General features: G+C 40.9%; 2 protein-coding genes across 10 annotated transcripts in view; both read left to right on the top strand.

Moving 5' to 3' along the window:
- Nucleotides 1-1553: 1553 nt before the first annotated feature.
- EXOC1L (exocyst complex component 1 like) lies at nt 1554-10022 on the top strand. Its single transcript, XM_049793697.1, has 3 exons — nt 1554-1738; nt 5394-5524; nt 7341-10022. Exons 1-3 carry the CDS (start codon nt 1618-1620, stop codon nt 7602-7604), a joined length of 516 nt encoding a protein of 171 aa, XP_049649654.1. The 5' UTR covers nt 1554-1617; the 3' UTR covers nt 7605-10022.
- Nucleotides 10023-13602: 3580 nt separating this feature from the next.
- EXOC1 (exocyst complex component 1) overlaps nt 13603-23069 on the top strand; it is a 32869-nt gene continuing 23402 nt past the window's right edge. For 3 of the 9 annotated variants that reach the window (XM_049833012.1, XM_049833002.1, XM_049832976.1), the window contains exons 1-5: nt 13603-13991; nt 18085-18218; nt 19064-19194; nt 21254-21413; nt 22282-22302. In XM_049833012.1, coding sequence (XP_049688969.1) covers nt 18095-18218; nt 19064-19194; nt 21254-21413; nt 22282-22302 — 436 coding nt within the window. In that variant the 5' untranslated portion in view covers nt 13603-13991; nt 18085-18094. Of the gene's footprint in view, nt 13992-16510; nt 16744-18084; nt 18219-19063; nt 19195-21253; nt 21414-22281; nt 22303-23069 lie in introns of those variants that run through there. The other 6 variants (XM_049833034.1, XM_049833022.1, XM_049832982.1 and 3 more) reach the window with 5 other exon arrangements.

Raw genomic sequence — 23069 nt, 5'->3', positions numbered from 1 at the left:
GGTCTCCATACCAAGGCACCTTCCTAACGTGCAGCTGCCTCGGTTTGGAAGTGAGCATCGTGCTCTTTTCCTAAACTAAACCGTTAAAGGTCAGCGAAGAAACTTGTCCCTAAGCCCTGTACTAATAAAATATATCCAAACCCTGAAGCTTAGAGTAACTTTACTCTCCTAAAGGAGGGATGAAAATTAATCTATAGATTTAGGAACCACGACTGTGTTTCCAAAAACACAGGACCAAAAGGAGGGAGAATAAATCAAAAACGTATAGTTTCTTTTCAATCCATTTCCCACTCATCTAGCCAATACGCTTATTGCCTGTAGCAGAGGATGATTCTCTCTAATTTTACGTCAGCATCATTTTACTTGATTCCATTTTGCTTCACATCAGCAAAGCACCATGTAGACCTATGGCACTAAGTTGTTCTAATAATATTGTCAAAAAATTATTATTTTTTTGAATCCTCAGATTTTTTTTACCTCACCTTCTAAATCTTCACTTTAGCACTCAGTTTTATTCTAAGGTTAGATTCCTTTCTTAGCTACATTGAGAGTGTAAGAATGAAAAACCCAGTGAGGTATTTAGACATAATAAGCCTGAGCACAACAATTGGAAGAGAACACCCGACTTCTTTCTACAAGCAGCCAGAAATGAGTCCAAAGGGAAAACTCTAACACAGGCCGCTGCAGATACTGAAACTAGAGGAGTACTTGCCCCCAGGAACGTTACCCGCACACCTGCCGAGTGGTGGGAACAACCACCATTTCTGCACATACACACTCCCGCCTGATGTAAAAGGGCCCTGACAAACATGCACGTACCGAGGACGGCAGTTTCCTCGGGTCCCCGGGCTGCACCTGCCCTCTGAGGACTCCTGTTGCACGGAGGCGAGTTCACCTTCTGTTTACAGGGAGCGGCACAGAGGTGATTTTCCCCTTACCCCTAGCAACAGCCATAAAGCTGCTGGTGTAGTAGGAGAACTAACAGCCACGAGGCTATCCAATTCCTTTCCTAAATTCTACCGACTCTTTTTCCCCACCGCTAGAAGGGGTTGCACTGATCGACAGCTTCTTTTTTTTCGGTAACCTGCCTTTAGTGCGACCACTGTGCGTCTTTCCTGGCCCGTTCCCTCCTCCTCCGGCGGGGAGGCAGCCCGGGCGGGCGCCCCGACGGCACCTCCGCCCCGCCACGGCCGCCGGCACCCCGGTCGGGCCCCGCCCGGTCCCGGCAGCGGCAGCGGCAGCGGCAGCGGCGGGGCAGCGGAGCCAGCGCCGGCCCTCCGCCACCGGAGCGTCCCGCGGGGGGAGGCCCCGGCCGCGGCCGGCGGAGAGAGGGCGGGCACGCGTGGGGCGGGGAGCTCGGCGGCCCGGCCTCTCCCCGCGCCCGCGGCCCGAGCCTTAAGGGCGGCCGGCCCCGGCGGCGCAGGGGGCCGGCCGGGAGGGAGCGGGGCCCCGCCGGGGGCCGCTGCTGGCGATGCGTCCCCCGCGGCCGGGGCCAGCCGCGCCGCCCGGGGGCAGCCTCCGCCGCGGTGCCCGGCGGGCGCCCGGCGCGGCGCGGCGGCTGCGGGGCGCGGGGGGCCGGTACCCGCCGCTGAGCTCAGCCCCGCGGGGCGGGGGGCCATGTCCTCGCTGGTGAAGGAGGACCTGGCGAAGAGGCTGTTCGGCCCGCGGCGGCAGAGCCTGCGCGAGTTCATCGAGGTGGAGGGCTCGGGCGCCGAGCGCTGCTACCTTTGCGCCGCAGGTACCGGGGCTGCCCGCCCGGCGGGCCGGGTCGGCGCCTGGGCGTGCGCGAGTGGGTGTGCGAGGGGCGGTGGGCCTGGGCGCGGGTGGGTGCGTGGGGCGGCGAGGGCGCGCAAGGGAGCGGGCAGCGGAGCGGGCAGCGGAGCGGAGCGGCTGCAGCCCCGGTGCCGCCCGCAGCTCCGGCAGCGCCCCAGCACGGCCCGCAGCCCAGCTCGCTGTCCCCGCGCTGCCAGCAGCCTTCGGAAAACGGCGCGATCGCCCCTCTGCCGTTCATACGGGCTTGAGCTCTGCTCCCAGGGGAGACCCGCCGCGCTTCCAAGGCGACCGCGGCAAGCGTTCGGGACGCGGCAGCGCTGCGGGCGCCTCAGCCGCTTTTAAAAGAGCGCTCGCTGCCTCACCGGGGCTCGGACCGGCGTTTCCACAGGAGAGCGTAACAGTTCCTTAACATTGCAGGAACCGCTGGCGATTTTTAGAGCTCTCGCGCGGCCCGATGTCCTACATACTGTCCCGATTACTTTGGGAACAATAAGCTAGACTTGTGGTTTAAGTAAACACGCGTTTGAGCTAGTAATCGGCACGAACTGGGAGTAAAACAAGGTTGCTGGCAGGGGTAAACGTAATTATCTGGCTCTTTACTAAACCTGATTTCAGGTGTAACTGTTTCATAACGGGTTTAGAACAGAGCTTCAGAAAAGCTCGCTTGTTTATTTTACGACACTGAAAGATACTCAAACAGAGAAATGCTCTCGTCGGTAAGCAGTTGGGTAGGAGGGAATGCTTCCTCCACTCTGTTTCCTCTTCGGGTTCAAAATACATATAACAGGTAGAAATAATGTATACACTTGAGACGTAGATTGGGTTAACACCCAACAAGGGATGATGTCAACCGTATTCTGTGACCATTATCTTTCTAAACATCTGAAGTCTCTAGAATATTCAAGTTGTTTTACAGATTACTGGAAATACTGAGCAAGCTATGTTCCCTGCACCCGTGTAGTTTTAGTAGAACAGGCTTTGTATTTTAGAACCGTAAAAATAGTTTTAAGAAATGGATTCCTGAACATCACAGAGCTTCTAAACGTACGGAAATTCCAACCTGATTCATAGTTTACAAAACTATCCAGTAGGAGTATCTTTACTTGCATGTGGTAGATCTAAACAGTTCGCTGTTGTGAAACATCCAAAGAGGAAAAATAACATTTAAAATCTTTACTAAAAATTTCTTTTTAAGGTAGAGGAGAACAAGCCATTAAAGAAAGCCTCTAATCGGATTAACTGATTGGAAGTCTCTGAGGACATAAAAGAAAATTTATGTAGAGTACTAAGAGTGGGATCTCTTCGGTACCCAGTATTAAACTCTCGTAATACATTCAGGCATAGTCAAGTAAGTGGTGAGTAGAGTGGAAATCTGATTCTGAAAGATGGGTTGCATCCAGCTGCCAGCAGCTACTGTCATCTGCTGTGATTCTGTAGGAGCAAAACACGTTATCTAAAATCTTATCCCTGCAATGCAACCTCAGTACATTCCTGCTGATTTCAAATTACCATAACAGAAAAAAAAAATAAAAAAATCAGTCAAACTATAGGCAAAACTTTAGAGGTCTATGCCTTTTGAAATCTATATTACAAGAAAATCTTGGTGTGGGTAACTGAACAATCTTATTTTTGTGCCATACATCCAACATTATTTTCCCTCCTTTTCACAATAACGAGTCCCACTTCTTAGGTGAAGGCAATAGTGTCCTTTCACTAAATGCTTTATAAACCCTGGAAGAACACACAGCTGAAATGTAACCACATTCAGGGATTTTCACAACCCTGTATTGGTATGCCTGAGAAGAACAGTAAGGATAACATCGCATTATCCAACAGAGACTCTAAAAAAGGTGTTCAGTCCATGGAAGACCTTAAGAAATAGTTTGTGCTCTGTGAAGGCATTGCCACAGCAGTGCCTTCCCCGAGAAAAGCTTTTAGAGCTTAATAGGATGACATGGTAGATCTGAGTTCACGTTCTATGTAAGAAATTAAATTTTAACTCTGTTAACTGAGTGCAAGAACAAGCATTATCTAAAATGCAGGAAAATAAAGTTGTTTGGGTTTTTTTAGTTGAAAATAGTCCGTCCAAGTTTCACCACTGGGCAGGACACGCTCCTGGTTTTGTTATTCCTAACACATTTGTGCTCTGTCCTTACATCATAAGATTTCTACTCCTGCATGAGGGGTAGAGAAGTGGCAGTGTGGGACATCCCGTTGTATTTCTGACAGGACTAGGGGCTTGAGCTTGTTTCCTTTTGTTTGAACTCTGAGAGAGGCAACATATCCCCTCACGAGCAGGCAAGCAAACAAACAAAATGGGAGAAACTGAAAGTATGAAGAGAACTTTCGAAGATTAGCCTACTAGATTTGCTTGCAAATGAAAACCATTGTAACTTCTCTACGGAAGATAATACAGTGGTGGTCCTTTGGTTAAAAATCATTGAGCGACTATGACTGATAGGACCAGAAAAGAAAGCAAAAGTGATTTGTATTCCCCAGGCAGGGAAGCTATAGGCTGAGAGAAATTATAATCGATTTATATATTCTCCACTGTTTTTCTTTGCAATGGGAAGAAGGCGTATCTCCAACATACATCCTTTGTTTGTCTTTATTTAATAACCATTTTCTTATAAACAGGTGAGACATAAGAGATGTTTTATCAGGAATAAGATAAAATTAGTCGAGTTTCAAAATGAGTTTTCAAAAATTCAGGCAGTGTTTAGAAACAAAAGAATTTTGCTCCTGCATCTGTAGCCTTGTGCTATGAAGTCAAAATGCTCCTGCCAGGAGCTGGGTGACATCTTGCCCTTACCTTAGGCTACCGGATGGCTCGGGGAAGTGGCCTGCCCTGCAGCTGTCATGCTGGATGTGCAGGAGATTGCTCAGGCTCGGGTGTTTTTCACACTCATTGTGTGTTACAGAAATCTAGTCTCCTATGCAGCACTCAATGTAATCAATTAATAACGGTAGTTATTGCAAAGAGTGTCTTTGTACTCTTTTTACTCTCATTTCCTGCCTAAGTCGGAAAATAGTAATTTCTACAAAGATAGCCCTGGGCAACGTGAAGCTTTAAGAAATATTTTTGATATTATTTTTGTGAAGTGGCCTACTTACATATTTTAGAGGGAAATAAGAGTTTTGCTTTAAAAAAATGATGGCTTCATAAGAGAACTTCATCCACAGAATGAAAAGTATAGCACAAGTCATGTAAATACAGAGCCTTGGTAGCAGTTTTGCAATTTTCTGACTCCAGCACCCCAAAAGATTCCCCCTCAAAGTGAGTAGGATAAGTGGATTATCCATACAGATCCAGAATTAGGCTTTCATTGCACTGCTAGTGAATTCAGATGAAAGGCTTTTGCACAGACAAGGTTCTCTTTTCACAGGACAGGTAAGGTGAAGCCCAAATCTACCAAAAGCTGACAAGTTTCCATACACTGAGAACATGGTGCTATTCCTACTACCAGGGCGAAATAAAACTATTAAGTCCCGTACAGTTCTATACAGCCCTGCCCATCATCATTTAGGTTATCATCTAAAATGTAGTTTGGTTAAGTCTTTTATTATTGGAAGTTTTGGGAAGTACTTCCTTGCATATCTAAACTATGTTTTTCTTGCAGTGACTAAAAGTGAAGAAGTAGAAATATGTATGGTTAAACACTTGCGAGTGGATCGAGAGGAGAAATATGAAATAGTTGAAAAGTGGTTTTTGAAAGATCTGGAGATGATTGATGGAAAAGAAGCAGATACTGTAAGTGTTATGTATTATTAAATACATATATTAGAGTATCCTTCTCTTCTGTTGCAATTTGGGATACAAGTATTAAAATGCAATTAAAATGCATTATCTGAAAAAGAAAGCTATGTAAAAAACCAAAATAAATCAAACCTGCAAGGAATTTTGGTTTTATTGCATGTGAGAGGCTCCGTATTGCATTTGCACTGTTGCAGGGGTGGGAGGGAGGAGAGATTTTCTTCTTTGTTGTTGTTATCTTCATCACTCTGGTTGAGATCTGGGGGACAAGCTGGATGTTTTCTAATTTGTTCATCATGGCTGGGAATAAAAGTTCTCTACCTGCAGCTCCCAGTGTAAACTGCCATTAATCCCATAGATTTTAATGTGTATTTGAAAACAAAATTTCATTAAATACTTTTATGGAGAATGTGACTCATTTGAATGTATGAACCTGTTCTCTGTGTGACAACATCTTGCAAGTGCATTGTCTAGTGTACCAGTGCACAACGTTCAACTTCTTTCACATAGCTTAAACTCACATTACTTGGATCAATTAAATATTTGTGTATTTGTGTGTGCAAATATGGAACAGCTTTGGCTAGATCTGGCTGACTTGCTGCTAAAAAAGCCCTAATCTCTCAGATACAACTTCAGAAGGGTAAAATGAAGCTGTGGTAGCACAATACAGAACACCAAAAGCAGAATTAAATCCTATTTTACAAAAGCTAGAAGAACATACTGAGAAGAATATCTTACTGCATGTATAAGAAGACATTTGTTGTCCGTGCATAATAAATGTAGTCCAGGAAAATATGATTTTTTTTTCCCTTTGAAAGTGCTTTCAAATGAATATGAAATAGAATTCAGATTACATTATCCTAGTGAAAGAGAAATCAAGAGCCCATTAGAAAGGTTTCAGAGCCTTGCTCCAAGGAAAATGACAAAATGTGGTTGTTCTCCTGTCCTGTGCACAGTGCCCTCAAGTCTAAAACTAGAAACCCGGGAGATGGAGGAGGTAAGCTCAGGTTCAGAGTATCCCTGCACCCTGTAAGCTCTTTAGGCCAGAGGGGAAAAAGAGCCAAAACGAATAATACTTTACGTCCCGTCTGCAAGTTATCTTGCTTCTGGAGCTGTTCCTGTCCCTTCCCCAGCCAAGGCAGCCAGAGGATTTCCTTATCACTTGCATGCATGAATTTACTTTAGGTTTTTTTCTGAAGTATTGTGCTAAAATATCCTTCAGGGATGAATCAGCCTTCCACAACTGAGATGACCAAAATCTGTCTCATTTTTGGTTAAAAGCCTAAATGAACCTCAAACTCATAATTATAGGGTAATTAACACTGCTATAAATATTCCTAATAGCTATTCATATCCATAGAATTTAACAGAATTTAGCTGCTGCTAGGATTAATTATGCCAAAGAGCCAGAAAGCACACAGATTACAATTTAGGCAGGAAGGGCAATCAATATTCTTCTGACAGGCATATATAGTTATAGTCCAAGGCAAGTGCTTTTCACATAGTGTGTTTTAGGCAACATGACAAATTGGTTCATTTCAAAACAAGCTTGTATAATCCCAATAAAGTGCAGCATATTGCTAGGGCAAACTGAAAACTCAGACAAAACTCCTAATAGCAAAGAATAGCAGCTAATTACAAGCTGCAACTTTGTAAAGTCTTAAAAGACCCTTTGGTATGAATAGAAATATGCAAAGTCCTTTCAAGTCCATCAAACTGAGAAAAAGCCCTGAAGGTAGCTGGGCAGAGAACAACAGATTGCTGTTCTAACATCCATAATGCATGTAATAATTTCATTCTCTCTGTTTTTTAGGATAATCCATATTTTGATATGCACTTCCACAAAGTCTACAATCTGGAAGCTTATAGCTGTGCATCTAAATATACCTTTGCTCGAACGCTAAACAAACTGAATGAAACGTACCTTAAGAAGGACTTGAAGATTGTGAACTTTGATGAGACCTACCTAAATGATGATTCAATCTGGTCGTCCAACAATAGGGATTGCTTAGTACTTATGAGGATATGCTTCTATGCTTCCAACCTTTTATGTCTCTCCCTGTGTCCTTTGTCCTAAAAATGTATTTTCTAACATTAAGGTGACTGGTTGACTTTCACTGACCAGCATTTCATAAATAATCTGATCAAAAAGATAGTGATATGCAGTATCTGCTTTTTAATTTTACATATAAGTAAAAAATGGAACATACTTTTTACATAAACAATTGACCATTCATTTATATATATGTGAGGGCCTCACTCCAGCAAATACTTACAAATATATGGGACTTTCAACATAGGACCAGTAATTTTCATGGTCACTGGTGATTGCTTAAGTAAGTAGAGCTCAGCATTTGCATTTGCTTATATGTTCGCGGACGTATAAATTATCTTTCATTAATAGCTGGAAATATTTTTAAAGCATTAGGAGCATTAGCAGTTAATTTTTATACTCTGGAAGTAGAAAAAAGAAAGCAACGAAATGAGTTCTGTATGAGAATGATGCACATTTCCATTTTAATACTGTTAAAGAGATCACACCTACATCAATACAAGAATCAAACCCTCATCCTGATGAATTGGAGTTTTGTATTCAGGTACCGTGGGACCAACTTTTCACCTATGCAGTTATAATTATTTTTCCCTCAGAACACCTAGTACTCCCTTTGGCCTTTCCATTATTTGTGGTACTATTTTAGAAACAGAAAATGAATGTTCTTAAGCAGAATCGCTTTATTTATCAGACCTTTCAGAACTTTTTTCCTTTTATATCATTAATATCTTCTTTCATGCACTTCACTGTTTATGTATATGAACAGGCCCAGTTAGGGAACAAAAACTGTTTGTTTATGTCTCTTCTCTACCTCTGGACCAAGAGTTAACAAAATCCTATGTAAACAGTAGTTGTTGACTATTACAATTACTTTGTAAACAAGTGATATACTTTTCAAAATTCATAGAATTATGAGAATAATTTTCACCAGTTTCTAGCTACGTGTTAGCATATTCAGTACGCTATGTAAATGCATATTAGTACTCAGAGTTACATTTAACATGGTGTGGAGTCTACTGAGTGGTTTGGAAGATCTCACCCTTAACAAAAAATAACAGCTGGACTTGTGACAGCATTATATTACAGTGGAAACAGAGAATGAATTAAAGCTGTATTGACCAAGAGCTGAAGAGGAACAATGTTGAAAATAAGAAGCATAGTGATACTGCCCAATGTCAGCCAGCTGAGCTGGCTGGCTGCTCTTCCCATAGTCAATAGAGAAAGAAATGCCAACCCAAAAGGTGATTCAGAGAAGCTTCTGGTCAGAACGTCCTGCAGGAGAAAATTTGCTTTCCCTTTTGGCAGCCAAGAGAGTACAGGGAGACTAGCTGTGGACTGAACCAGCTACATACCTAAAGCTGACCGATGTAAATAGCTCCTAGGAAATACAAGCTGGTTACTGCCCTCTCTCAGTACCTGCCATCTGTAAAATGGGATAGTTGTGCAAAGGTACTGTGATTTGTGCTTCACTGTTGTCTTTCACATGAACTCCCACCTTTGAAAACATTTGTATAAATGTACTTTGAATTCAAAATTGAAATAACATCAAATAAGTGAGAATATATTTGAAAAACTGTATAAAATGTACAGCTTTCTACTTTAGTTTTTAAATGTTATCCTATTGCTTGTATGTAAGAAAGGCCATATCTTTGATTAGCTAATCTTCAGAAGATATATATTTATTATTCTAGGCATATGTTGTAAATTACATTCATTCTAACCCAAATCTTAGTAATTATGTGTATCTTGACAGTTGTGAAGGCAGTTTTATGGGGGTAACACAAATCTTGTCAAATTTGTAAGGACTTAAGTCTTATGTTTGCCCCCTAAATACTGGTAGAGAGAAGGACTGTATTTATAGTAATTGTTATGAAATGCAGTTGTTCTTTTCAGAATGTTTGGGATAATCCAGTGCAACTACCTGTGTTGTAACATTTGATCCATAGCCACAAGAAGTATTTGCCCAACATCCAGGTTCCGCAAAACCATCTTCAGTAGCAAATATAATTCAGACTACTGTTATCTATGATAACATTGTCTTGTTTGGGCTATGTATTAATTGCAGAGGTCACAATGTTTTCTATAATGTTTACAATCTCTTTGCTTAATAGGCACAAGGAAATATCTTCTGGGTGAAAAAGTTCCCATCATTCATCTTGTAACTGTCATAAAAACAAGGAACCTCTAATAAGAAGCACTTCAGGGCATTCTTTTGAAATAAAGTACAGGTATAGTGAATTCCTGACCAATAATTGTCTGTATTGTGTTAGGAACTGATAAGCTAAAAATAACTATAATGTTCAACCATATTTAATGGACTTGCATCAGTAGTTTATATCTTTCTATTCTTGTACTGTATCAACATTAAACTGACTGTATTAGAAGACAAATAAGCCTGCATTTTATGTGAAATAATACAAAATTAAAATCTGTTTGGCATTTCTTCTGTCTCGTAACGTAATATTTCAGACATTCTTCACTAAGCAATCAGACTAAACAAAAGGAAAGGAGAAAAAGGGACATTGTCCATGTAAATTTTTTCAGTTATTATCAAAAGGAAAAATACTTTAAGAGATCTTTGCAGACCTAATCTAGGGACTTTTTACATTTACACAGTCCTTTATAAGATGTCAAATACCAAGATGCTGTGTAATTGCTAGACTGACCTGATCGCACTTTGGAAAGTCTTTGTCCTGAGGTGTGGGAGACCGTCACTTTGCAGTTAGTATAGCACAGCTGCACCACAGGAGACAGAGAACAGCCGAAATTACAAATGGAAAAGACCTGACAGGCTAGCTAGCCCATCTTTCAATTAATGCAGAATTGTTTCCTACATCGCACATCCTGACATTGCGTCTACAGAAGGTAGCTTGAAATACAGTACCTGGGGATTTGTTTGCTTCTCTTGGAAGACTTCTCCAAAATTGAATAGGAAGAAACTTGCAGGAGTAAAGGATATCACAAATGCATTTGTAGCATTCTTGTAAAAGGTTTCAACTAAATGATGGAGTGAATTAATACTTGAGATTGTGGATATAATGTGGATTTTCTTCAGAAGACAGGAATTTTTATCAGCCACATCTGTACTAGAGAAAAGAAAAAATGTGGCAGCCTGAAAATGAAGAAGAATGATAATGAGTAAACAGAACTTCGCGCTCACTTGTTTAAAAGGCAGAGAGAGAATAGAAGCTGTCATAAAAGACAGCTGATGTTTTTTTCCTAAGTGTATTTTTTTTTAAACTCTTTAACCAATATCAGAAGTAAGAATACAGGGAAACCTATGACAAAAGAATTTGAGAATATTTTTTATGTAGCATTTATCAATACCGTATTTGTCTTATGCTATACATAAAAAAACACACCAGTTTCCTGCAGCTCCATGCTATAAAAAAAGCATTTAACATTCATCACTCCGATAAGATAGTTCCATATCAACAAAAAATACACTGATGAAGTTCCACTGGAGTTCATGGTTGTAAGCTAATTTTCACCATCTAAGACTCATGACCTTGTATTTAAAACAGAAGGACCCTTTTCCTGTGTGATTATCTTTAATGGATAACTAATCTTTTCCTGCATCTTAAATGAAGCAAATATACATCAATGCAGAATTTAAAAAATAATTTTGAAAGTGAAACAAAGCAGAGAGGGAAGCCTGTTCTGGACTATGCCTTCTGGGTTATTTCTCATTCTTCTTCTCCTTTGTATTTTAGAGTCATGCATGTAGTAACCCACATCTTCCCAGCAAAAGCCTATACTGCTTCTTTCCCTGTCATCTACCTATTCCCCAATACTTTCAGCATATAAGTCTATCTTCTTCCAGTAAAAGAGGGGATTGTATTACATAATTTGTAATATGTAATTTATGAATATTTTGTCACGAGTTAAAGTCAGCATTGGAAGATCAAAGCCCCTTTCTAAAGAGCATCCGTGAGAAGCTGAAATAGGAGGGGACAGAATGGCACTGTGCATCCTGTAGGATGATCTCATGGCAGTTTTAACACATGTAACCACATTTTAGCATTGACAAACTAAGTTTTGGTTTGCTGGGTTTGTGGGTTTTTTTGCCCTTTAGCAGAATCAACAGCTAAAGACAGGAAACTAGAAGGGTCTTGACTAATAACAACAGCAGCTTTATGAAACCTTGTCCAATCTTTTATGGCTGCCTTGTCCTGTCTTTATAGATCTAGCCACAGACAGTTACATTTTGTGGCTGAATTGAGAAATTACCAAACTGTAACTTCTCTTTTAACCTTGGCCCTCATGAATGATATATTATAGAAGTATACAGCATGTTGTTTTGTAAGTCAGAAAATAGAAGTACATTCAGCAAGACTCTATTGGTCAGTAATGTTTAATGCTTTCAGTCAAGTGGAAAAGTGATACAGGAATGATGAAATCAGTTTCACATGTTAAAAGTCCATGTTTTGGCTATTTATAACAATAACTTGGAAAAGATGTTTTCTAGTGTTCTTAATTGGTCATGGCCTGGCTAATAAATATTATCAACCATACCTTAAAGGCATACTGATGTATTAATGTGAAAAAATCATACGGTTCAAGTAATCTGTAATGATTTCAGCCTTCCCTTAACTCTGCATGCAAGTCTTGAAGAAATCCTATATTAATTTACATGAATAATGCTAAAAATGAATGAAGTATATCGATCACATGGAGAACCTCTGTCACACCAAAGCTTGACCTGGAAGGTAGTTCCAGTTCTCACTGAATTCAGCAGTGGCTACAAATAGCTATGGCCAGATTTGGACATAGTTTCTCATGGTCAGATTCCAAATCCTAAGTGTCAGAATCACTAGTCACAGAGTAACACTTCCCTCTGAATCATCGCTGGCATCAAAGACTGTCAGTTATTAAGGGTGCTTCTGCTTAGGGGTAAAGCCAAAATCTGAACGCTTTTCACTGCAGTCATACTAATCCTGAAGCTGTGGCCATATTGTATTACAGTTGTTCCCTTGCAGTTGCGGTTGGAGATAGATTTGTCATTTGAAATTCTAAGATGCTGTCGTACTGTAGTGTGTTGTATCTTTCAACCTCGGATATACCTGTGTTTCTTTTGTGAATACGCTTGCCTCCTAAAAAGACATAAAACTTCTTAATAACTCTGTCGTGAGGTCAGCTGAGGACACAGGCATCAGAAGCAAGCTTGACATGACGTCGGTTTTGCTTCTGGCGCAACTCACGTTACTTCTCCCGTGGCATTTCGCTGTTCTCTTACAAGCTCTTTGATGGAAAGAGCTCTCCCATCGCACCAGCACGTAGGACACCTCTTGCGGGTTGCAATATAGAGAGATCTTACTTGCGTTACTTTTCTTGCTGGTTTATGCCTTGTAATTCCACAGCAGGGTTTCACCAAACAGCTGAACGGACCTAACCGCTCACAGCTACTGGAGGGACCTTCTTCCCCCCAGCTCTTTACAGCTCGGCGAGGTTTTCCAGGCCCCTCTTTTTCAACCCCTACCTGCACCGACCCACCTCAGAGCCGGGCAGGAGCCGCCTCAGGAAGGCACAGCGGAGAGCAGCGGGATCGCCCTTCACCACGGCACGGCCAGGCCACCTCGGGGGGCGCTTCGCCACCCGAGAGCCGCCGGGGCCTCGCGGGGCGCTACCGACCGCCTCCCCTACCGGCGAGGCCCGGCTCAAACGGGGCCCGGCCGCCCACAAGAGACCACCGCACGGTTACTGGCTCCAGCTTCTATCGCCCGGGCCGGCACGGCGCTGTGGCCCTGAGGGCCTGGCCTCCCCTGGCCCCTGAGGGAGGGGAGGGCAGGGGAGAGGAGAGGAGAGAAGAGGAGAGGGCGGCCCTGACCCCGCCCCTCCCGCGCTCCTATTGGCTCGGCTCGGCCCACCCCACCCCGCTCCACCTCGCTCCGCGGGTGGGTGGCCGTTATGGCCGTCACAGGCGTTACGCCCATCTCCTCCGGCAGGGGGCGCTGCGCGGGCTGCCTAGCCTGCCGACTCGCTGCCGGTGTCACGTGAGCGGAAGGGGCGGCCGCGGGCCGCGGGCAGCGGCGGGGGCTTGCGGCCAGAGGCCGAGGCGCTCCCTTCCCTTCTCTTCCCGTCCCTGCCCCTTTCCTGTCCGGTCCCGGCCCGGCCCGGCCCGGCCCGGCCCGGCCGGCCCTGGCTCCGCAGTGAGAGCGAGGCGGCCTCGGCATCCTCCGGCCCTTCCTCCGCCCCGGGTGTGGGGACCTGCCGTTCTTTCCTCCGCGGGCCGGGCCCTACCGGTGGCCCCGGGGCGGCTTGGCCGTGTCTGGGCCGCCGGGCTCGGGGTGTAGCGGTGGCGGGAGCGGGCCGCCGTCTCCGGGGCGGCTTCTGCAGGACTCGCAGGTGGGAGGCGGTGAAGCTGGTGCCAGACGGGCCCTCGGGAGGCCGCCGCTGCCGTAAGTAACTCTTGTGAGTTTTCCTGTTAACTGATTGATCTCTTGATCGACTTTCGGCTACGGACGGCGTTCCCGGGCACGTTACAGTTAGGCTGTGCTCTCAAGTTATGTTTTAACCCGCGAGGGTGCAGAAGTAGTATGTTTTCCTGTTTACACGCTTCAGAGAGGCTCAGCAGTGCGCACTGAGTAGCCTTACCAAGTTGCTCTGTTGCATCCTTCCCATCTATGTCCCGGATGGTCTATGTCTGTGATGAGATGTCTTTTGACAGATTTCATGTAGCCGAGGCTTTGTCTGTAACATTACTGGTGAAAAAACAACGCAGCAATGTCTAAATGGATTTGTTAGAGACTGGTGTGGTCTCAGCTCACGTTTTTCTGAGCATTTTTCTGAGGAAGCAGCTTTATCTCCAGCTCCTTGTGCTTAATACTGTGTTTCTTTGGGACAGCAGGATTCATGTGTGAAGAGCTTAATGATGTGCTTGGCCTAGCACATTGTGAAGGTTTTGCTGGCTGTGACTAAGGGGGCTGAGTTTATAACAGAAGTTAGACTGTATGTCAGAGCAAGTCCTTGATCTTGGGTTTAACGTCTTCTGCTTTATGGGAAAGGTGTATCCTGCATAACCTGGACAACTTGTGTTAGCACTGAAATTGGAAAGTTAGCAAGTTGCAGCAGTCTGAACGTGACTTAGGGCAGAAAGTAAAATCCTAAATCAGGAAGGAAAGGGGATATTTCTGAAATGCAGCAGGTTGTCAGTACTTTGTGTGCTCATCTTATGCACCTGTTGAAGAGTAACAGGAATTACAACCTGATGCAGTGTGGGAAACAAAAGACAGGCCCAGCATTTGATTAAAGGGAGGAAAATTCTTGGCAGATACGGAGTGTTACATTGCCATAGGGGTGTTATATAAACAGCGTTTCTTTGGATGCTCTGAGTGCTGTACACTTGACAATACTGATTCCAGCTTGGTATGTTGGCCCTTGTTTTCCCAAAGCCCTTGTGTTGCTAATCTTTAAAACTGCCAAAGATGAGAGATGTGGGGGTGACCTGCTGAGCTGAGGCACAGTGGGACATAAAAGACTGCAAGAAAAGTCAGTGCCTTTTCTGTTTGAAGTGCCAAGGGAACCTTTTTGTCTTTGCTGTGTGTTTGTCAGAGAAAGCAACCAGCCTAAATCCAGCCTAAAATTTAACTCCACGTATTGTCTCGGCATCAGGCAGTGTAGCATGTGATGTATATTAATCATGTTTTTAACGCTCTGTAGAATTTTAAGGCACAAGTTCAGAGTAATATTGGAGCTTCTGTATTTAAATCAAAACATTGAAATGTGATGTCCAAGTGTTGCTCTTTTTAGTCTACTTAGAATCTCTCTGTAGTGTGAGGAACTGTTCTGAATCAGGTGAATATTGCTACTTCCTTAATTTTCTGGAGCTTGATGGGCGGTTTGTTTTGGTTTTTTTCTTACATGATTGATCTCTGCAAGCTTGAGTATTGGTTGATGTCATGTGTCTGGCCCCTCTGCCCTCCTGGATTTCTAGAATCTGGTGGGGTCTAGGCCATGGTTTGTTGGGGAATCAGGTGATTGTACTGAAGTCTGTCTTGGAAGTCTCTTTCAGAATTTTGTGACTTCCTTGGGATTTTATTCTTGTTTCATGCATGGTTAATTTAATGTTGGTCTTACTTTACCTCTGCAAATTCTTCGTCATAATTGAACGTGCTAGAAGTACAAATGCTTTCTGCCAAGCGTGTTGCATACCTACTTGAAGGCATTGCCAAAGAAAATCAGAACTCTCGGTGAATGTTTTTAAACAAACCAGTTGTTAATGCATCCCACAAATCTGAACAGCTTTCTCTTCTTACAGGCCCTTCTTCTAACCCTTTACTTTCTCCCAGTGCTGGCTGCTGTTACTGCAGAGGTGAATCACTTGAAGGGGGAACCTTGTGAACAGATCCACCCCCCAATCTCTCTCTACCTCCTTTTCTGCTCCTCTACCTCCTGCAAATCATCTGAAAACACTATTCTTAATGAGGAGAAAAACTAGAAAGCAAACTTCTGGGTGCTGTTAGGAAAGTACTTTTGCTGTTAATGGGGGATGCACCTCATTTCTGCAACCCAGTGGTCTGATTTAGTATGTGACTGTCATTCACATTAAACTATATCTGCCAGTGTACCAGAAAGTGTAAAGGGCAATCCTTGATGGCCTTGTACAATCTCCTGTGTTTGCTGTTACAGGCTGTGAGAGTAAGTAATGTCTGTTTACTATCTTTCAGCAGAAGTCTCTTTTTTAGCATTTGGTTAGAGTACAGGGTTCAAGGTCAGCATTTGTTTCCTGGAAGAAATCTCTGGGTTTATTACTAAGTGTACATGCTTACATTCTTTCTCTTTTTGAAATATCATGTTACTCGCTTGCTAAATAAGAAACTCTGTAATTAAAGAAGTGTTCCATTTCTGAGCTCCAATCTGTGCATCCAAGAAAAGGCAGCAAACTAGTCAAACCTAATGGACTTTACAAAATTGTGTTGTGGGCTTTTCAGATCTAGGTGGCCTCCAAGTCAAACTTTCTACCAGCTACAAAGATGCATTCCTTTATTCTGCAATACTGTAACAATTGCCAGCCCCTCATATGAGAATAAAGAGGAAGAACAGCCTGTTACATGTAATAGTATGTGGTAACTGGCAAGAGCAGTGAAACAGGACTTTGCAAAACATTGAAACACAAAGAAACGCAGTGCTGTATTTCTAGAGGCTCAGAGATTTGTTGCCTTAGGTATGTACCTGTCCCCACAGTTTGTGTCTTCTAGGAGCTGTTCTGTTATAAGGAAGCTTTTATGAAAGAGACTGCAATATCCAGAAGATAAATCTGACTTAAGAAAAAATTATTAAATTCTATTACGTGGGCCCTCTGTAATGTCTTCTGTTTTTATTAATTAAAAAAAAAAAAAGGTAATGCCTGCTTGCTGGGTAAAGTTAAGTTACAAATGTGGTGCCACTCATATGTTAATAATAAGTTTTTAGTAACTCTCCAGCAATTGGCAATGGTGAATTTGACAATGGACAACCACCACAAATGTTCTTCAGAAGAGGTGTCAAAGCTGGGAAAACTCTAGTACACTGGTTTTTTTGTTTGGCTGGTGTGGGGTTTTTTGCCACCAGATAGAATGTGGTGTACGTATTCTGCTTTAAGAAAGCTGTCTGAGCAGCATACCTGAGAATGCTCTCGTAACATGGGATTGAGTACTAATTTAGAATTTATCTTCTGATACCAAGGGAGGAGGGAGTGAGGAAGCATGCAGGGCCACTGATCCTGAATCAGAATGATTTCTCCCTCTACCAGAAGAGAATTAGGATGTGTATGTGGTACACCAAGACTCAAAAGTAGTAATTTGTTAGACTTGAAATTGTGGCATTTGAGTGGTGGATTGAATGACTGCTATGACATACCATATCTAGGCTATATTCCAGAAATCCTCCTGCAGAGCAAGGAGCCAGAGACGCTTTTTCTCCCTCTAAATGGAACATTATTTTCAATTTGGTCTGCCCAACATATAACGTTGATTTGGTGAAAGAGTCCTGAAAATTTAATTGAACATTTTAGGAATATTTGAAGGATTCTGGAGTAAGTTTCATTTAAGGTCATCACTGTAGTGACTTTAGTTTAACATTCTCCATCCTGTCAAATTTTGTGACTTTTTTTGTTCACCTGTCTTCATACAGATTTCTACTGGATCCACCGCATTCATACCCATTCTAAAATTCTACTACTTAGTGAGGGAGTCTTGATTCTCATTTCAGCTTTTTTTTTTTTTTAATGCCTCACATTCCACTTTACTACTAAGAAGCTTTTTGTTCTCCATTAAATTAAGCAGAAGGATCGTCCTAGTGTTGATAAATTACAGTTGTCTAACTGAAATAAGATAGCATGCTTTATCTTGGACTTTTTTCTAAAGTGGGCTGGTCTTCTACCTAAATCATGCTTGTCTAGATTATGATTCATTAAGTTACCTGTAAAATTTAATTTCAAAAAAGTGTAGTTGCTATAAGTAAATGATTGGTTCTTTTTTTGTGTTAAATGTGCTTGAATGTATTATGACTTCTTAAAATCTTTCAGCTGAGAGAAAATGACTGCAATCAAGCATGCTTTACAGAGGGATATTTTCACTCCCAATGATGAACGCTTGTTGAGCATTGTGAATGTGTGCAAAGCAGGCAAAAAGAAGAGAAACTGCTTTTTGTGTGCTACAGGTACATAATAATACTGCATCATATTTCTTTTCTTCACTTTTGGTTTTTATTTAGTTGCATTTGTCTTAGCTTTACTTACAATGTTTACTCTTGCCCCATATAAAACAGATTTCTATTTCTAATGGAGAAAATCAGTTGTAGCTTATACTTCCATTGTTGCTTCTACTAAAAAAGAAACAAACCCCTGTACTTCTATTCCCAGATCTCATTGTAATTTGAAATGAAAGAATCAAAATTATTTGTGTGGGACTGGTGAGCTTTTGAAGCAGGCTTTATACAGTACTTAAAAGGGGATTTAGTAAGCATCTAGACTGATCAGCCTAAATAAAATGCAATAAAGAGTACTGGTTAGAGTCCAAGGCAGAGGGCTCTGGAAAGGCATAGTAACTGACCTGAGTTCTATGTTCCTTTGAGTGTATGTGTATTATATTACATCTCTTCAAAAAAATTAGGTGCTTTGGGTCGATCTGTCAATAAACTAGCTTGCTAGAATATTTTTGTGACTGAGAAACCTCCCAAAACATTTTTATTCTGACTGTAATCTCTAATTACCTCGTTGCTTTGTCAGTTATGTGGCCATGGTTTGAGGTCTGCTGTATCAAAGAAATATCTGTAAATTGGATTTATTACTTCACAAGGTGTAGAGAGATGTGTATCTGGTTGACTGACACTTAAACTGAGCTGTTGATATTGTGGATGAAAATGTTTCAAAGGGTCTCTTTTCATCGAATAGGTATTACAAAAATTCCTCCACAAATAACTCATTTCAGAGGTTGAAGTACAACAGAAACAGATGTTTAAGTAATTTGTGCATTTTGAAATTATTCTTTTACTTCATTTAACAGTGACAACGGAACGACCAGTACAAGTAAATGTGGTAAAAGTGAAAAAATCTGACAAAGGAGATTTCTACAAAAGGCAGACTGCATGGGCACTTCGAGATCTTGCTGTTGTTGATGCCAAAGATGCTGTTAAAGTATGTGTAATTTGTTTTTTGGTTTAGTGCTCTGTTCAGAACATCCTTTTGGTTCCAAGTTAGAGTTAACTTCCTTGATACTGACTGCTTTAAAGCTTAGATTGGTAACACATTCATTAGGAAATAGGATGATACATTCCTGTGCTGCTTATGCCTGTATTTTCTTCCAGCCTTTCCAAGAATGTAACCCGGTAAACTGAGTAGTCTAAATATGCTTGAATAGCAATATTTTGAATATCTGCCCTGTTTATTGTAGTGATCGCTCAGTGACTGTAGAGTGCTTGTGCTAAGGACCAGTACTTTTTTGTTTGTTTCAAGTCTTACGTAAATTTGTACTCCAAACTTAGTTTCCCCTTAAAAAAATTTATTGACCATCTTACTAATGACATTGAGCTATGTTTGTTGCTAGGACCCTTAAAACATTCTTAATGAGTAGTATGTAAGCTTGAAAGTGAGCTCTTATAATCTGTTCTCTAAATCATGACATTGGCCACTTGTTGGAAAGCATACAGTCCTAAGGTGGTGTTCTTTTCCATAGAACAAGAGCCACCTATTTTTGACCATTTAAACTCATCTGTTGTCATAAACTAAGATGAAAAACAGGCAGAAGTGAAAATTCTTCATCCCGTGATGTCTGGTTTTATGTTCTGTTAACTGGTGATTTGGAAGAATAGTGCAGAAAACCACAAAGTTGAAAATTCTTTGATTTCCCCCTCCCCAAGTGTAGGTTAAATATGTTTTATTTCAGTTATCTACATACTTGTTGGCTAGATTTTAGATTTTCCTTGCTGTTTCTAAATACCGTGTTGGAGAATTGCTTCTTTTGGGTTAAAGTTCCATTTAAAATTATACCAGCTTTCAGGGCTTTTTCTTGCAAAATGAATTCAGTAATGGTTTTCAGGAATATTCTGTAATGTAGATACCACTCTAATGAGTGATTTTGAAATTTTCTTTCAAAAAACAAATGTTGAATGCCACACTCTCTTATATTAAAAAACATCAGAATTAAAGTTGATAGGTGTATCATGTTTTGGTTTCCAAACGTGATCCAATGCAACTCTTTTGACACAGGCCTTTCCTGCACTAGTTGTGAGACAACTCAAATTTTTTATGTAATGAGACCGTTTGTTTAGAAATGTGTGGTAATTTTATTTATCAATATAAGCTACAGAAAAAAACAGAACTGCTTTTATTGCACTGTACAGGAAATACGATTTCCCATCACATGTGGTTTCATGTGCAGCCTGCTGCTACAGATAGTAGTGACAATATAAGTAATAAGTAGCAGCAATAGTAGTTTTTACAAACTATATATAAGTAAGGATTAACATGTGTCTGAGGCAATAACATTTTTCATCAGAACGAGGCTGGCCCTTGTAAAAGGCTTGTAATATGATCCTTAAAACAGACTATTAACAGTTACAGTTCATACTGAGTTCATAAGTGGCTGTGGAAAGGAAAGTACTTTATTCAATTGTTATCAAAGTAATGTTCTCCTTGGGTAATAAATCTAGTTGAAAATACTTCTATAGTAGGTTTTTTTACTGTTAAAATACCAAATGGTCTTTTCTATCCTGTTCAGTGTTATCAAATACTATCATATCTGTAAATATAAAGTGCTCATAACTTTTTCCCTTGCCTATTCCCCTAAGTCTCCTTGAATCGTGTTATATATGTTGTCAGTAATTCCAGCTACTGTTTTTAGTTTCAGAGGGCCAACACAAGGTATTAGTCATTCTGAGGACAGTGTTTCAGGGCAGACAGTGCTGTCAAATGTTTGTTGAAACTCTTAACGTATCTCTGTATTATGTGTTACTGTTGCCTTATCTGGCTTGACAAAATACTGTCTTCATAGCGTGGATTCTGTTTTTTCACTTTCAGTGTTTTAGCACCTTCATTAAGGTGCATCAGGGTGTCAGAGTTGGTGTATTGGCTTTTAAGGTTGGCATCTGTGTAATTTCATTTTAATCTTGTCATCTTAATAATTAAATGCATAAACAATCTGCTGCTCAGAGAATCATTTGGCTGTTGAGCCTGTAACATATCTCATCTTTTGCAGGAGAATCCTGAATTTGACTTGCATTTTGACAAAGTGTATAAATGGGTTGCAAGCAGCACAGTGGAAAAGAACACCTTCATTTCATGTATCTGGAAACTCAATCAGAGATATCTTAGAAAGAAAATTGACTTTATTAATGTTAGTTCACAGCTTTTGGAAGGTAAATTTCTACAATTCTATGTTAAGTATAAAGTTTAGTAATTTTTTTATGTAAACCAGATATACTGAAAAAAAAAAATCCTAATCCTGATGTTTTTTCCTATTCAATTTTATTCTTTTATATTTTCTAAGTCTTATGATAAACAAGGTGAGTAGATAACAGATTTTCTGTTGTAAACTGAGAACCAAAACAAAATACTTCATTAATGAAGTTCTAAATACCGATAAGGTTGTTGTATTTCTAAGATATTCTGTTTCTTCAACAAAATAAAATCTATCTGCAAGATCTGGTAGGTCTAAATGTGTAATGAATGTGCTTTTGTTCCTGTTTTCATTTCCCCTGAATTAGAAAAATGCTTTAAGAAGCGATGCTTCAGTAGCATGCTAAAGGTTATATGAGGGTTTTTTATAAGATTTCTAGTTTATAAACTGTGAAGCATGCGTTAAATTTTGCTGGACCCTGTTACAGTTTATGTAACTGCCTGGTTGCTAAGAAGGCTTTGTATCTCACTTGCTCATGCTGTATTAAATATTTTTACAGTCATGCTGTCTTTTAATAGTTAAATTTTTTTTTAGTAAAGCCTAGTGAGTAAGCATATCTTGCGTTTAGTCTGTCAGAAGCGATTAAACTGTTGATATTAAATACTAGACTGGCTTCTACAGAAGAACTTGAATTAGGGAGGATAGCATTTCTGTATTTTGGTGTTGATGGAAATTTGTTTTTAACCAACCTCTAACTTTTCAAGTTTGTGCAATATGAAAACATTCAAACTTATTACCACTTAAAAATACACACACTGTTCATGCTTTGTCTAGCTAACATTCTCTGCTTCCTTTCCTCTGCTTTTCCATACCTTTTAATTCTTCAGAACTGCCTAAAGTTGCAGAAGGTGCGTAACACCTTTTTCCTTTATTTTGCTTTGTAAGCAATTTTTCTTAAATAATATGCTTTTTCTTTTTCTTAAATAGTGCTTTGGATAGCTTATCAAGTTGCTAGAGATAAGAGAGATGTTTCAAATGTCCTAAATGCTTTCTGGCTGGACTGCGTTAATGTTCTGTAGATCATTTGTCAGCGTTTGAATGTCTTGTTGAATTAAGTAAGCACTGCTGTGAGAAATCATAGTTCATGATAACATTGGCATGTAATTTTCACTTACCTCAGTACTGATTTTTCTGCTGTGAAACTTATCTTGAGCATCAAGATGATTTTTATTTATTCGGAGATACATTTCTTAATCAGCTTTAGTATGTTTCCTTTATGCTCTGTCTACCAAAAGAGAGAATCTAACTTCTACTGATCTTCTGCTAACAAGTCTAGCATAATACTGTAATATATTCTGATGTTGATTACCAGCATGAGAGGCGAATGAACTGAGACGGTATGTCCCTTTGTACGTGCAGTAAAGGAAGGTGGCTATTTTATTTTGCTTAACGTTGCATAATTTGGAAAACATCACTGTTGAGAACCAGTTCTGGAAATCTTAATGAAACCCATGAAGACTGAGACTTGAAAAAAGTGTTTATAGGTAGCAGTTGCTTGTTATGAAAGTTGTGTAATGGATTCATTTACTTGAAGATAGTTGAACATACTTAAGTACTCTTAAAATGCTTGTGACTTTCTGCACTTGATAGTGTGTTTTATTTCCCTTCTCTACAT

Source organism: Accipiter gentilis, chromosome 3 (genome assembly GCF_929443795.1).
Source record: "Accipiter gentilis chromosome 3, bAccGen1.1, whole genome shotgun sequence".
Lineage (NCBI taxonomy): Eukaryota > Metazoa > Chordata > Aves > Accipitriformes > Accipitridae > Astur > Astur gentilis.
Note: the sequence above shows the minus strand (reverse complement) of the source record. Positions and strands in the feature narration are given on the sequence as shown.